This window comes from Rissa tridactyla, chromosome Z (assembly GCF_028500815.1).
Source record: "Rissa tridactyla isolate bRisTri1 chromosome Z, bRisTri1.patW.cur.20221130, whole genome shotgun sequence".
Taxonomy (NCBI): Eukaryota; Metazoa; Chordata; class Aves; order Charadriiformes; family Laridae; genus Rissa; species Rissa tridactyla.
This window is the reverse complement of record NC_071497.1, coordinates 59,118,474-59,134,696: the sequence shown is the minus strand read 5'-3', so window position 1 is coordinate 59,134,696 and position 16,223 is coordinate 59,118,474. Positions and strand designations below refer to the sequence as shown.

At 37.9% G+C, this 16,223-nt stretch overlaps 1 protein-coding gene across 11 annotated transcripts in view; it reads right to left on the bottom strand.

Moving 5' to 3' along the window:
- Positions 1-16,223, bottom strand: part of FCHO2 (FCH and mu domain containing endocytic adaptor 2) — a 94,401-nt gene that overhangs the window by 77,284 nt on the left and 894 nt on the right. For 10 of the 11 annotated variants that reach the window (XM_054187033.1, XM_054187032.1, XM_054187023.1 and 7 more), the window contains exon 2: positions 6,479-6,570. In XM_054187033.1, coding sequence (XP_054043008.1) covers positions 6,479-6,570 — 92 coding nt within the window. Of the gene's footprint in view, positions 1-5,874; positions 6,000-6,478; positions 6,571-16,223 lie in introns of those variants that run through there. The other variant, XM_054187028.1, reaches the window with a different exon arrangement.

Sequence of the window (16,223 nt, the reverse complement as noted above, 5' to 3'; positions counted from 1 at the left end):
CAGAAGCATCCTGGATTTGTGTAAATACTGTAATTTCCTTTTCTTGAAAATGCAAAAGCTTGAAGCAGTTGCTTTCCTGCTGTGTAATACCTCTATTCAGGGGCAAAAGAGAGTAAAAAAGGCAGATGAAGAATTCACCCGTCTCAAGTTATACCATGACTTTAACAACTAATTGCTGAGGCAGAGGTTTTTATTTCTCCTTTACAGCAACACTTTCCAGACAAAACCAATTTGTTTATGAAAATATGAAGCAAAGCAGCAGTAGTCACCTGAAACAGAGGGATATATATTTAAACTTACTGAACTTCCAAAATAACTATCCAGACAATCAATTTGGAGAAGGGGATTAAACTGTAAAATGCGGTAACTCAATTACATTTTAAATCTCACCTACAAACAACTGCAAAGTTATTCACCATAAAAAAGTCAAATAACTTTATCCTCCTTCCACATATGAACTTATTTTTGACGATAAGAAAAAGTTTATGTTTCCAAGGTTTGGAATTCTTGCTCACTGCACAGCAACAAGCACATATGCACAGACACCTGGAAGAGACACTGATGTTCTTTTAATTACCATGATGAACAATATATTTTGATTAATTATCAATAGCTTCTAACAAAGTTTTCTAGATTGGATAGCTCAGTGCATTTTTTTTTTAAACACAAAATGCACAACTCTTTTCTTTGGAGTGATGTACAGCATACTTACCTGAGCAATCTCCACAAAACTGGAGTTCCGCAATTTACCACACAATATCAACATACAACAGTTACAAATGCTAACAACCGAAAAATGCTGTTACTGACCAGTTAGTCATATATATATACACATTTGTCCTACAAACTGACTTCCCAGAGCACTCTGATGTATGAGTAACATACTATGAACACTTCAGTAAACTAATTTTCACCCATTTGAAAACCTGTCTTTGCTTGGGATCTGTTAAACATTTAAAAGTTAAATGGGAATATATGCATTGCCAGTTTCTTCTGATCAAGGAGACTCTTTTTATGATGTTTACAAGCAAGTGCTGCAGAAAACTGTTTGAAAGACTTCTGGAGAAATGCCAACACAATACCTATGCAGTTCCTAGCTGAGCACAGTGGTTTCTTACATGTAAACAGTTTATGTGTTAAATAAACACAAACACAACACAGTTCACCTACAGAATCTTCCCAGTATTTAAAGAAAAAAACCTGTGGAGGCAGCCCAACCTTTTTATATTTTCACTTCTCTAAAACCAAAATTTCTACATGCTTTATGAAGAACAGAACAAAGATATCTATCTTTCAGCAGACAGATAGATAACCTGCCCCATCCAAGATCTACCAATGTGGAGCAGGCTGCCTGCCACAAAATAAGACTCCCCCAATTTGGCTGCACACAACCAAAACACTATTCTGAACAGCACAAGTAACTGAGACTGGCTTCATACAGACATGTGTCCTTTGTCCCCCAAGCACAAAGTCTGTACATCCAAATACACTCAACCATCTTTCCTTTCTCTTTGAGATCACTCCATAAAAACCACAAATTCTCTGGCTAGCCTGAAGACTCCAGCAATCCTGACCGACCAGGTGACAACTGTTAAACAGTACACACAAAGGTTAAGTACTCTAACTCGTTGAAAGTATTATCACCAACTCAGATCTGTCTCCTCTACTTATCCAGCAGTTTTCCGTTTTCATATCCAATCGTGAAAAAAAAGGCCAATATGTTCAAAAGGAATGGAAAGAAAGTTCAAATGTATATGTTTAGTTTTCATAGGGAACAGTTCAGAAAATCAGGTATAAAAAAAGTCAGTGCATAAAAATACTAGATGTAGAAGGCTCCTAATAAATGTTGTTCAATATTTCTAGCAGAAAACAGTACTGCAATAGAGTATTCAGACTATACTCTGCGGAGGAAGGAGGGGAACAAATAATTGTGTGTAACATCTCTTAACTTCTTTGCAATAAACAAAGATGCAAAATAGAACATGGTCAAGACAATTGACTGCTGTAAAATACTGCTGAAGTACCACCCAATCCAATTTCTTCTGAGATCAAGAATTTGACCCATGTGAATAAATGTGTGCTACTGAACCATATTTATTTCCTGGGAAATCGTCTGACATCCCACAGTAACTTCACAATGGTAGTGAAGGGCTTCACTGCCTAGATATGGACAATTGTAAACATTTTTACTAACGTGAGGACACCAAATATTTAAAGTCCATCTATTTCTTTTAAACTACAAACTATATGCCACAAACTACTGCTAGCTTAGACTGAGATTGATCAGTGATGCACCCTTCACTTGAAAAGAAATACCTATTTGGCATTCAACTGCAGTCTGGCACATTGAGATGCATCAGTAAAGCAGGGCTGAAGAGTCACAGAATGGTAGGAGTTGGAAGGGACGTCTGGAGATCATCTAGTCCAACCCCGGGCCAGAGCACAGTCACCTACAGCAGGTTGCACAGGAACGCGTCCAGGTGGGTTTTGAATGTCTCCAGAGATGGAGACTCCGCCACTTCTCTGGGCAGCCTGTTCCAGTACTCTGCCACCCTCGAAGTAAAGAAGTTCCTCCTCATGTTTAGGTGGAACTTCCTATGTTCAAGTTTGTGGCCATTACCTCTTGTCCTATCGCTGGGCACCACTGAAAAGAGCCTGGCCCCATCCTCCTGACACCCACCCTTGAAGTATTTATAAGCATTGATAAGATCCCCCCTCAGTCGTCTTTTTTCCAGACTGAAAAGACGCAAATCCTTCAGCCTTTCTTCATAAGAGAGGTGCTCCAGTCCCCTAATCGTCTTGGTAGCCCTTTGCTGTACCCTTCCCAGCAGTTCCCTGTCCTTCTTGAACCAGGGAGCCCAGAACTGGACACAGTACTCCAGATGTGGCCTCACCAAGGCAGAGTAGAGGGGGAGGATGACCTCCCTCCACCTGCTGGCCACACTCTTCATACACCCCAGGATGCCATTGGCTTTCTTGGCCACAAGGGCACACTGCTGGCTCATGGTCATCCTGTTGTCCACCAGGACTCCCAGGTCTCTTTCCACAGAGCTGCTCTCCAGCAGGTCAGCCCCCAACCTGTGCTGGTGCATAGGGTTATTCCTCCCCAGGGGCAGCACCCTGAAAAACACATTGGAACAGACAGGATACCAGGTTTAATACCCTGATGGAAGTCACTGGAAAGGACTGAACTTCCTGCTGCTGGTGTGCAACACTGATAGATGTTTTCCAACCCCAGGGCAAGTTGCTCTTAAGGAACTATATTGAGGCCTTGTCAAATAAATTAACAAGTAGTGCTAAGATTCTAGTGATCCTCAGTGTGTTAATGAGAACTGAAATTTTTCACATATTTTACCAAAAATGCTGTAAGATGTCTGCATGTATCTTTGGCATATCCTGATCCATGCACAAAAACAGAAAATACATTTCTTGATCTCTCATTGAGGATAGTCCATGGGACCTGACAAGATGCATCGGAGAGTCCTGAGGGAATTGGCCATTGTAGATGCCAAGCCACTCTCCATGATATTTGAAACGTCATGGCAGTCAGGTGAAGTCCCCAGTGATGGGAAAAGGGGAAACATTGCACCCTTTTTTAAAAAGGCAGAAAGGAGGACCCCGGGAACTGCCGCTCTGTCAGCCTCACCTCTGTGCCTGGGAAGATCATGGAACAGATCCTCCTAGAAGCCATGCTAAGGCACATGAAGGACAGGGAGGTGATTCAAGGCAGACAGCATGGCTTCACCAAGGGCAAGTCCTGCCTGACCAACTCAGTGGCCTCTCATGATGGAGGATTACATCAGTGCATAAAGGAAGAGCTATGGATGCTGTCTACCTGGACTTCTCTAAGGCCTTTGATGTGGTCTCCCACAACATCCTCCTCTCTAAGCTGGAGAGATATGGATTTGATGGGTAGAGTGTTTGGTGGATAAGGAATTGGTTGGATGGTTGCATTCCAGAGCATAGTGGTCAATAGCTCAATGTCCAGATACAGATCAGTGACAAGTGGTGTCCCTTAGGGGTCTGCATTAGGACCAGTACTGTTCAGTATCTTCATCAGTGACATAGTGGAATCACGTGCACCCTCAGCAAGTTTGCCAGCAACAGCAAGCTGAATGTTGTGGTTGACATGGCTGGGGGATGGGATACCACCCAGAGGGACCTGGACAAGTTCTAGAAGTGGGCCTGTGTCCAACAAGGCCAAGTACAAGGTCCTGTACCTGGCCTGGGGCAACCGCTGGTATCAATAGAGGCTGGGGGATGAAGAGATCGAGAGCAGCCCTGCCAAGAAGGGCTTAGGGGTAGATGAAAAGCTGGACATGACCTGGCAATGTGTGCTCGCAGCCCAGAAGGCCAACCAGCATCAAAAGAAGCGTGGCCAGCAGGTTGAGTGAGGTGATTCTCCCCCTCTATTCTGCTCTGGTGAGACCCTACCTGGCATACCGTGTCCAGCTCTGGAGCCCTCAGCACAGGAGCTGTAGATGCCCCATCCCTAGAAACACTGAAGGTCAGGTTGGATGGGACTCTGAGCAACCTGATCTAGTTGAAGATGTCCTTGCTTGTTGCCAGGAGGTGTTGGATTGGATGACCTTTAAAGGTCCCCTCCAACCCAAACTATTCTATAATTCTATCATTCTATAAAGTGTCCATGTGGATTTCTCATGTATTCCTATCTGGTCACTAATCTTTTGTTTTAAACGTTATTTAAACTTATTTAGCTGGGAAAAAAAGAAGTCTCCTTCTTGACAAATCACTAGAATTAATTAGCAGAAACTTTAGCTGTGACATTTCTAATATGTGGAAAAAGGTCCAAATATTTTATTTATTGATTGCAAAGGCACCTCTCATTTAAAATTTAATTTGAATGAGCTTGCAGAGCAAAAAAAACTAGAACACCACATTCTTATCATTAGGAATTTTGTGTAGAATGAACTGTCAAGTTTTATTTATGTCACTACAATAAAACATAGAATCCAAGCCAGACATAGCATCAAGTTATTTTTACTCATTTAAGTAAGAACTTTCACCTTAGGACCAGCGTGAATAAAATGGATCATGCTCAAAGAATACAACATAAAGGAGATAAGAACCACAGTGAGTGAGAGAGCTTCTGATCTAAATATGGAGGTAAATTAAAATAGAACAGATGTAAAACAAATAAAATGAAGTGTGTCCAGGTGATGTACAGCTTAGCTCTATGACTTAGTGTTATAAAAACTGAGTGATTCCAAAAATTAAAGCAGGTTTCAAAGGAAAAATTCAGTCACTCAAAAAGATAACACAAGGCAAACATTTATAACAGTCAATATTAAACGTGCAAGCTTGTGAAGCCTTAAGCATTTCATACTAAACACAAACAGTGTGTTATCCCTTCATTCAATCCAATACAGGATTTCACTGGAACCCTGTCTGGCTTTGTAACGTTCTCTAAAATCAGGGATTCTTGAAACACAAGATTCCTTTGGTTGTGTAGTCCTTCCAACACAGGACTGCCCATTCTCATGTGGACTCTGGAACTCATGCGTTTCTACTTAGTGGAAAGACTTTTGTCATTTTCTCCAATTCACTTTGAAACTATACAAATGTCTATGGAACTCAGTACCTGCCAGGTTTGTGGTGGTTACATTTTGTAGAAATTTAAAAGAAATTCTTTGTTGAGATCTATTTTAGGCCCAAATGGAAATTTTGATGAAATATCCCAGAAAACCAAAGCTGTTTTTTGGACAGCTTTTACTGCAAGAAACCTTCACTGAAATAGGTTCTTGATCAGTCTCTTGCAAGTTTTTTCCATACATCATCTGGTGTCAGGAACTGAATTAAGACAAAATTCTGAAGCAGATACACAATTGATTTTGTCCAGAATGGAATTCTTACTTTCAAAATAGCAGCAGCAGTTTTCTTTCACAAAGAAGAACTAAAAACAGCACTAGGTCATCTGTTTTGGAAGTTGCCACATCTGCAGATTTCAGTTCTGTGCCTTCCATCCCATAGAGAGGAACCTGTATTATTTTCTGCATATTATTTTATTGTCCCTAATGAAAGCATAACTTTTAAGATCATATTAGCAGTTGCTAAAACCTTAATTCTACATCTATGGTCAAAAAACTTTGTAAGTTTTTTGCTACTTTAAAGAAGAAGAAGAAATTGCTTTTCTTCCAAACATAATGAAAACTTGGGATTGATTTAAACAAACTGCTGGACACCTAATGTAACACTTCTAGCTTTTTACTCTCGTTTTTTAATTCAAACACAGAAAAAAAAATTAGAAGCTTGTTATTAATTGATGCTTAGAGTCACTATTCAGTTCTAAGTGAATGGAATAAACCTAGATATTCTTGTAGGATATAATGTAGAATATTTTTAAATGCTCATTGATTTTTACATATTTTGCATGTTACTGTTGAACATAATGATAAACTTAAATAGAAACCACGAACAGTATATTAAAGAGCCAGGATTACAAAGGATGAATACTTACCTTTCTCTTATGAAGTCTGCTAGATCTTTTGTTGACAAATGTCCGTGTTTCATGTTGTGATAAAGGACATCAAAGCCATTGTTCCTTTCCCCCTAAAGATTAATAAAAAGAAAGCAGACCTATGAAACACAACATGTTAAAGCAATTACAGAACAAAGTATAGAACCTATGCATTTTATTAACTGATCAAGTTTCATGAAGTGAATTTATTTTCTAGATTTCTACTGGTCTTGTGTTTTTTCACTTCCCGTCTTAATAAACACAAAGTTAATATTGTACTCTCTCTTCATTCTCTCATATTTTTCATTATTTTCCATGAACTGAAATTCACGCTTCAGGATCACTGGATATCCCACCTCCCCAGTTCTTCACACTTCATGCATCTTCCTCCGGTTTTTGCAAAATTGGTGAAAAAAAATCACTTATCTCTTCCTTCTCACAGGTAGCTTCCCTTTGTCTATTCTTAAGTTTAGTTTTAAAACCTAAACCATTTTCCAGTGAGTAAAGCGTACCTCACCATTAAAACTGAGACACTGCCCTAAACACTGATTAGTAAACTCAGCCAGTTTATCACCTCTGGCACTATGGTGAACTTCCTCCGGACAGGAATAAGCAAGAATAGAAATTAAAGGAAGGCGAGGCAAGGCACAGCATAATAGCACTGCTACTATAAAGGTTTTCCTATCAAAATATCCATTCCCCTCCTCCCTTCCAAAAGCTTCAGATCCATAATGCTGCTGATACAAAAGATGCAGAAGCGTGTCCTCAGATGCAGAAGTGTGTCCTCAGGAAAAGTGCACACATGCTCAGAGCGGGAGGGAATGAAGGATGCAAGGGAATGGAATAGACTATTTCAGTTGGAATGGACCTACAACGATCACCTAGCCCAACTGCCTGACCATTTCAGGGCTGACCAAAGGTTAAAGCGTATTAAGGGCATTGTCCAAATGCCTCTTAAACACTGAGAGGCTTGGGACATCAATCACCTCTCTAGGAAGCCTGTTCCAGCATTTGACCACCCTCGCGGTAAAGTAATGCTTCCTCAACCTCCCCTGCTGCAGCTTTGAACCATTCCCATGTGTCCTGTCACTGGATCCCAAGGAGCAGAGATCGGCCCCTCTCTCCTCACTCCCCCTCCTCAGGAAGCTGCAGAGAGCAATAAGGTCGCCCCTCAGCCTCCTTTTCTCCAAACTAGACAAACCAAGAGTCCCCAACAGCTCCTCAAAGGACATGCTTTCCAGGCCTTTCACCATTTTTTTTGCCCTCCTCTGGATGTAGTCAAGGACATTCACACCGTCAAAATCACGGACTTTTCACAACAGCAGCTCTGCATCTCCAGTGAGGAGCCTGAGGATTTGGTCATACACCCCTCCAAACATTTCTGTCCTTTCAGTTTTGGAAAAACTGTTTGTGCAGCCACAAGGTGTACCTAATCAGGGAACTAAAAGGTGTACCTAATCAGTGTACTGCTGAAAAATAAAGCTGGCAAATAAAAATAAAGATCAGTGATCCATATCACTATCAGGACATGAACAGCTGCATTGCTCAGCGGAAGAGGTGGGGGGAAGGAGAAGGCATGTAGGGATCTGCCAGCTTAAGCAAGTGGAAGCAGCCACTGGTGGATGGAAGAGCTTTGCAGCTGCCACGGTAGTAGGCCCACTTCTGTGAAGAGTTAACTGCATTGGATAATACATCAGTCAATAATATAACAAGTTGCCTTAAAGTACACCATGAATAGACACATATATTTGCAAATAACAGACCATGGAAGGCAATTTGATTCAGATTACTAGCCAGGATTATTTGCTTTACTTCTTCCAAGTACAGGGAAAACAAAACCAAACAAACAAAAGGAAAAAACACCTATAAAATCACAGCTCCTAAGGTTGTAGTAAGCTGCAACCTGAAATCAGTTTAGTGTAAGTGCAATTGCAGAAAGGTCTGTAAAAAGTACAGGCAGAACTAAACTGAATACATGAAAATACACCAAACTCCAAAAGGACTATCTACAGAGTAAGGCTTTTATAAGTTTGCAAAATAAAAGAAGGATAAGAACACAAATTAGTAGGGAATGTAATTTATTTTTTTGAAATCTTGTCATACTCTTTCAAGTACCAGTCTAAACAGTTTCACTCCCTTTTCACTCCTATCTAACCATTTTTTCTTGTAGTTTGACGCCCACAATAATTTTGACTACTGATGCTCCAATAGGTATCTTAATAACTTTCTGTATTTACTCAATATAAACCCTGAATGCCACATTACAAAAACACCAGATTAACTCTATAATTAAGGCCTCACTGATATTTTCAATTAGAATACAAAATAAAATTCTTATTTAACTACTCCAAAATTGTTACTGTACCCAAATTTGGAAATAAACATTTACAAATAAGTGTTAGGTATTTCTTCCAGAAACACTAATAAAATTCTCCTTTATGAAATGTTCTTTCCCTTTCCCTTCAGGTGTTTCTTCTAGCTAAAGCAATACATTGATCAAAATATGCTGAACACAGACTGCTTCTGAACTTTTCATAATGGGAACTTTTATGGGGATTTTTCTATACTGGAGCTCCACAGATTTCCTGCCACAGGAAGGGTAGCATCGCCATGACCCAGTCTCTGGCTGCAGCCTTCCTGATGGTTGATAATCTACCAGAAATGTAACTTTGCAAACCTTTAGAGAATAGAATGAGCCAGAACAACTAATTCCCATCATCATCTTGTTCTCTAATTGCAACTGAAGGTTACTGCAAAGTAACTAATATTTCCAGTTAAATAAAGCTTTCTAATCAGTCCTACTCTTGTTCCTAACTTCACATCGAATAGCAGAAAGCACAACAAAGGAACAGAACAGATACTTTCCTCAATTAAAAAAGTCTCCTGAAAGTAACATTTTTAATACATTAATTTCATTAATTTAATACATTTTAATACATTAATTTACTACATTACCAATAGTTTAATTAGAGAATAAGAGGATATGTGAAAAATACATTCAGGATTAAACAAAGCAGCAATTCCAAAGCAGGCTCCCAGATTTGACTATGTGGTTTTAGCTTGGCACAACTAAACTATATGTTTTCACTTGTGAATATAATGACTATTTTACCAATATCAGGCTCTACCTATAAGCACATACATCTAGACTTCAGAAGTGTTCAATAACTTACATGATCAATGATTCTGATGATTAACCTGATGACAATTCTATAAATAAAGTTATCTTCTACTCGTGTTTGGAGACATATGTGTACCTATGTCAAATTATAATTCAACATATGTCTACCTATGTAAAATTATAATTCATACAATAAGTATCAGAGTTAAGGCTCTGTATTTAGGATAAAGATAGAGATGTATGTTGTGGCTAAGAGAAAAAGAAGTTCAATTTACATAACCCAAGTACCTATCCTCTTACATACATGTATGCCATCAACACTGTTTATTTGTGTTTTGGTTGTTTTTCCTCAACACTCTCCCTCCCCACACACATTGTATAAAATTCTGTACATGGAAATTGTGTGTCTAGCCAATTTTTCTTCATTAAGTGTTTTCACCTGCTCCTTCCTGGTGGCACAGTCATAGCGGGGATCACTAAAAGCCCAGTACTGGCCTACTTAAAAATAAATAAATGCAGCACATAGCAGAGGGAACTAACGAGACCTTCCACTCCCATTCGGAACCAATTACCATCCACTGCTATGACAGACCGACAGTGAATTCAGAAGCAGATTCTTCTAGAAGTTGCATCTTGGAGAAAGAGAAACCTCCATGGTCACACATGACATCAGGTTCCAGGCTAGTTTGTTAGCAACTGACTTCCAGACTAGTTTGAAAAGACCATTCTAAATGTAATTTTGCAGGTAAAACACTATTTGTTGAGGATGATCCTGTCATTACTCAACAGAAAACAACCGCAAAACTGTGTATGAGAATGCAAAATGTAAATGGTCCCCTCTCTGTAGAGGCTCCATTTAATTACTTCGAAGTTCATTAGCAGTTTTCTCCTCCCCTAGAGCTAACAAAACTCTCTCTTCACAAGCTGGTGGTGTTGTTGAGTTTCCATTCTACACATCCATAAGAGAGTTCTGTGTATGTACTATAGATGTCTCCTGACAGCAAGTCATAAGAGGAAACAAGACTTCAAATAGAAGTAAACACTTAAATAAGCCTACAATGAGGCATTACTGATCAACTTTGCATACAAAATAAATTAAGTCACAGAAAGCAAGAGCAAACAGTCCTTCCATTTCCCTTCATCAAGAACTAACTGCAATGATTTTCTCATGGAAATGAAAGTAACCCTGTCAGCAAATGTGAAGTCAGAATTCAGCATTTCCATGACTTGTGCATAACAGGAAACAGATTACAGGAACTCTGTTTTACTGAACTACTTAATAGACTGTGAAAATTTTCAAGTTCGTTTGTTGCATATAAAGATGATTCTGAATTTAAAACCTACATTTGGTAAAGCAGCCAGAAATTTCTGGGCAATGTGCAGCAGTATTTATGTCCTACATTTCTAATCAAATTCTATGAGTATAAGCTCTGTTTTGATTGGACTAAAACTGTTGAACATTAACATCTATTAGTGTAAAAAGTTAATACTCTCTATTATAGCATTGTCTTTTTACCCAGTATAAACAAATGTTTCTCAATTATTAAAGTGATTCTAAAGTTCCCATGACTGTCCAGATACACACTACTTTTATAATTAGTGCAAGAAGCAACAAAAGGACAGCTGCAAATAATGTTTTCACAGCAAAACTAAGCATACAGATAATAAAGGGCTCATGCAGTTCTTAAACACATTTTGATGTTGGTCAGACTTCAGGAGCTTGACGAGAGAAATTCAGACAAAGTTTGACTTTTTCTAAGTAACTTCAGCAAGTAGAGAAACATTTGACAATAAGTGAAATACCGTCATTTCAAGCAGTGGCTAAGCACGTATGATCATTCCTTCAACCATTTAAATATGACCCCATCAGCACATTACAAAGAAGTGGAACAGACTGAGAAAACCATACTTTTGATTATAAACAATTTAAATCATAATCTGCCTAATACTCTTTTTAAAATAGCACACCTAACACACAACTTATTCTCCAGGAAACAGGGTGACAAATATTCAAACTGTAACACTTGGAAGTGGTACTCCAACTTAAATACAGGATTGCTTTTTAACCATAAAAAAGTTTAGGTCCCCAACTGACTTCAAATTGCCACAAAATGAAAACTGGATAATCTCCAAATTAAGTTTCCAAATCCTAGTTAAATCTTAAAACTTTGCCTTTAAAACTAAGCATGGTATATCAATGAAATATGACCAACATCACTCCACCTTGTGAGACAAATGCTAAATAGGAGAAGTCTAGAAAAGACTAAATGTGGGAAATAGAATCGTTTCAATTTTGGGGGCAAGAATAGAAAATTTTGTGTCCTTTGCCTCTTGTTTTGGTCAGGTCCAGGGAAGCTGTCCTACAGAGAGTTTTACACTTGAATTAGTGGTTGTGCTCCTCTGCCAGATATGAGTATGGAAAAACCACATCCCTGATCAGCAGAACATGCATACAAGAATTCTAATACAGATAAATTGTAACAGCATCAAAGTCTTTTTTGTAAAAAAAAAATTGCATCAAGAAAATTCCAGAGTTGCACCAATATGCCAAGTAGTAACTGTAGACCATTTATTAATAGAGGGTGGGGGAGCCCAACTCCCTCATATAGGTGAAATTCAGTATTTGCTTAAACTAGGTACACCTGTTCAGCAACTACAAGATTTGATTTATGCAGCTAAAAAAATATCCTATTTTAACAATTAATTTACAAATGTTAACACAACAGAACAAAAGAGACTGGGTGTTCATTCTTGTAATTCTAAAATGAAAGTTCCAAATATTAACCAAAAGCAATCTTTTCTTTACCCACAAATGTAGAAAGACATACACTATTCATTATGGTTTGTCCATTTGTACTGTCAACTTTTCATTCATTCATGAAAGAGTAACACATTAAAGAAAAAAGCATTTCTTTAAAGAAATAAAGAAATAAGCATTCTCCTAATTCCAGGCATATGTAAACTCATTTTAGACGCCCGAAAAAACAATGCTGTCATTTTCTTTAAACTGTTACTCCTTCTTGCAGTTTTAAATAAGTAACGTGTTTCATCCTTTCCACTTAGGGAATTATTTAATTTAATGGGCCTGTATACATGAAAATACTACTGTGATTAACATTACAGTGTTACATTTTTGAAAGCTAGCTATCAGTAAATTTCAAATTCTGAGTGTCTGAAAGCGCTACAGAAAGTCAAGCACACCAAAACACGGAAAAAAGCAGTCACCCAATGTTTATACAGGCAACGCATCATCTTCGGTTCTGAAAGTTCTGAGAAGGCTGAACACAAAAGCAACCTGGCAATTTCAATTTCCTCCTTCCAGCTTCAATAAAGATCAGCTCCAGAGAAGCTCTGCGCATACGAGGAAGGACATATATTTTCCTCTATATCTAGACAATTAAAAATATTTTTTTTAACAAAAAGATGGAAAGTTGCCAACTCATGCTAGATGCACACACACAGAGGGAGGAGACTAAGCAAATATTGCACAACAGCTCTCCTGAAACTGAGCATCCAACTGTATGCCAAGCAGAAGAGTAGCACTGCGTAAACATATGAATGGAAATCCAGATGGAAGCATGACAAGTCTCCGTGTCACTCACATCGTACGAGTGCGTAAGACAATACGTCTTACACTGAACCAGAGCAAGCCTCTTCACAAAGCTAAGATTATTAACCCTGGACACTGCCAGCCCTTACATGTTACAAAAGCACTTGAAAAGAAAGAAATCCTCCTCACAGCCCTTCTCAGAAGCTACAGGTAACAGAAGCGATAAAAAAGATAAAATAAAAGGAATCTGTTGAAGCCAACTTAAACACACATTGTTATATCCCCAAAATTCCAAGCACAGCATTACACAGAAGCCAGTTTCAGCTATACAAAGAACTTCCAATGGTTTAATCAAACACTAACTGACTTAGAAGTGGCCAGGCTTATTTTTGTTGACTTGACATAGTTTAATAGACTGAGAATTAACAAAACTTCACCTGCAGTGGTCATTTTAAATACAATGTCAAAACTTATGAAACACTTCCTAAGCAGTGTTAAGAAAACAGTAAGTCAATGATAAGAAATGCTTTTTATTCTACTGTACCAGTATGAGTGTACTCAAAGTGACAAAATGTAGCTATGTATAATGCAAATAACTTATGAAACTGTTCCCTTTAAATTACATTGTTGTTTTGATGTACCACACACATAGCAGCAAGTACCAAATGTTTTATGACAACATCCTAATTAGGAGTTGGGAATGTTTGGCCACATGACTCGAATGCCTAAAACTCAGTCATAAGAATCAAAGCCATTTATAGCCTGTACTACTTGTTCGAAATTTTTGATACCACAAAAAAGTAACTATCCTACTGACTTTGAAAACTGCTGCTCTAGAGCGGTACCCTCCATTAGCAGACACCTACATTTTACAAGTGATAGTGATATTTTTCAGATGACAGTACAGGTCTCTATATTTCAGCTTTCTACATTCCTGAAAATAGTCTTGTTTATCTCTCAGTGATCTCTTAGAAGCACTCAACAGATGGCAGGCCCATAAAACATCCCCTTTTCTTACATTCTCTAAAAAAATTAAATAAATTTTAAAAACTGCAACTATTCAGACACTTTTTAAAAGCAGTACAAGACGAAAACCTCATAATAAACTTTTACAATAAAGAAGCTAAGATTTTTGTTCACATGAGCACTTTTAGGAAGTTCTTAAAAGACAGCAGCCTAAACAGTGTGTAGAGAAATTCTTACACATTCACATATACATCATTCCCTTTTCTGAAGAAATCAGTTACGTCCCTCAAGTTTCTGACATCTTTTCCTATCAGTTACAGCCAATTACCAAATCAGAAGAGACCATCCTACAGCTCAAGATCCAGACTTCCATTTCCAATGCATAATTTCAGCTGCAAATTGATGACAGCATGTACATTAAATAATTAAATATTAATTATGTTTTGGATTAATTTTCACATCAGCACTTTAGAACGCAATTATTGCACTCCATAGGTGGAAAAAACATTTTCCCTTCTAGTGTTATCTAGAAGGGCAAGGCAAAAGCAAGAAACAGAAGAAAATTCTTCTAAAGTTCTACACAATACCACCTTTCTTTCTACTTATAGATTTGTGGTTTATTTTTAGACAGTGCATTTTAACAGCAATCTTCTAATTCCCATCTTAACTTTCTCACCACATTTCAAAGCATACATAATTTGCATCCCAAGTCTTCCAAAGCACTGCAGTAACCGTTCTGAACAATAACCTATCCTGAAAAGTTAGTAGAAATGGAGAAGGCTAATGATTCAAAATGTACAAACCTCAGAACCTTATGCTTGGTTCTGAGGATACAGAGAAATATTTTCTTTCTTTTAAAAATACTTTTAAAAATATATCGTATTTAGACAATACAGTTGATCTTGAAAGATATTCATTCACAACACCAAAGAGGCAGTCCCCATTCCTTTTTATTTTACTTCTACAGAAAATAAAACCCTGTCCATGGTATCATAAAGGTTTCTCAGCCAAGTTTTGCAAGTTTAAGACCCTGTCTAATGTCTTTGTCATCACTGCGAGACAAAGAAGAATACGCTTGTTGTCCTACTTTGTGTTATTTTTGGAGGTAGGAGAATAACCTGCACCAACAGAAGAAAACCTCCTTCTTCTGGCACTCATTGCTGACCCACACCAGGAGTTTTGCCAAAAGAGCTACAAAGCAGAGACTTTACAGAGCAGAAAGACAGAATGGGAAGTTTGGGTAGATGTCTACTACCTCATATTTGCTGGCTGCATTTGCGAAGACACAGATAGAGAACGGAATGGCCCACTGCCTTCAGTGATTTAACAAAATTATTGACTTACTAACAAAATAAAATAAAACTGATTAGACAAACAGTTAAATGAACATACCATAGTACGTAACGTAGTTAAACAGAAAAGCGTTTGATTTCAGTTGAGATAGCTAAAGAAAAAAACTTCTTTTTCACTTTAATTTCAGGAGTAGACAGTAACTTTCCCACTGAAAATGTGACTTTTTATATTAATATAAACTGTACTTTTTATGAAAGATAAAAAATTTGCAGATATTCTTTCAGTACTGATCTCCCACACTGTGGCTTCAAATTAAGCAAATTTGCATATCAAGAGAGCAAATCTAATATCTTGTTTCATTAAGCTTTAATAATCTGTTGAAAGCAAAACTTAAGAGTCAAAATTACATGATGCAAAAGCCAATCATGCAAACAAAACATGAAACCTGGCTTGAGCTATGCTTATATTCAAGAATAGTATATTGTATTTGTAAAATTAGTTTTCCTTAAACATTAAGGATAACTGTTGCTTACACAGAAAAAGCACACTTCTAAATGATATTTTCCCTTCTTTTTTTGTTTCCATTTCAATAAATAACCATTTTTATGTTTCCCCTATTAGTTGGTGGAGATGCACATTAAAAATTAAACATGCGGCAAAGAAGTAACAGCATTGTAAACAGCCGGACGAATACAGAAAACACACACTTTCATGTTTCAGACCAGCTACAGGTCACCATGGATGTCATTTCATGCAAGGCTCAATAATACTCCGAACCCGTATTTTATTTTTTTTTCTCCGTATGGCCCACCCAT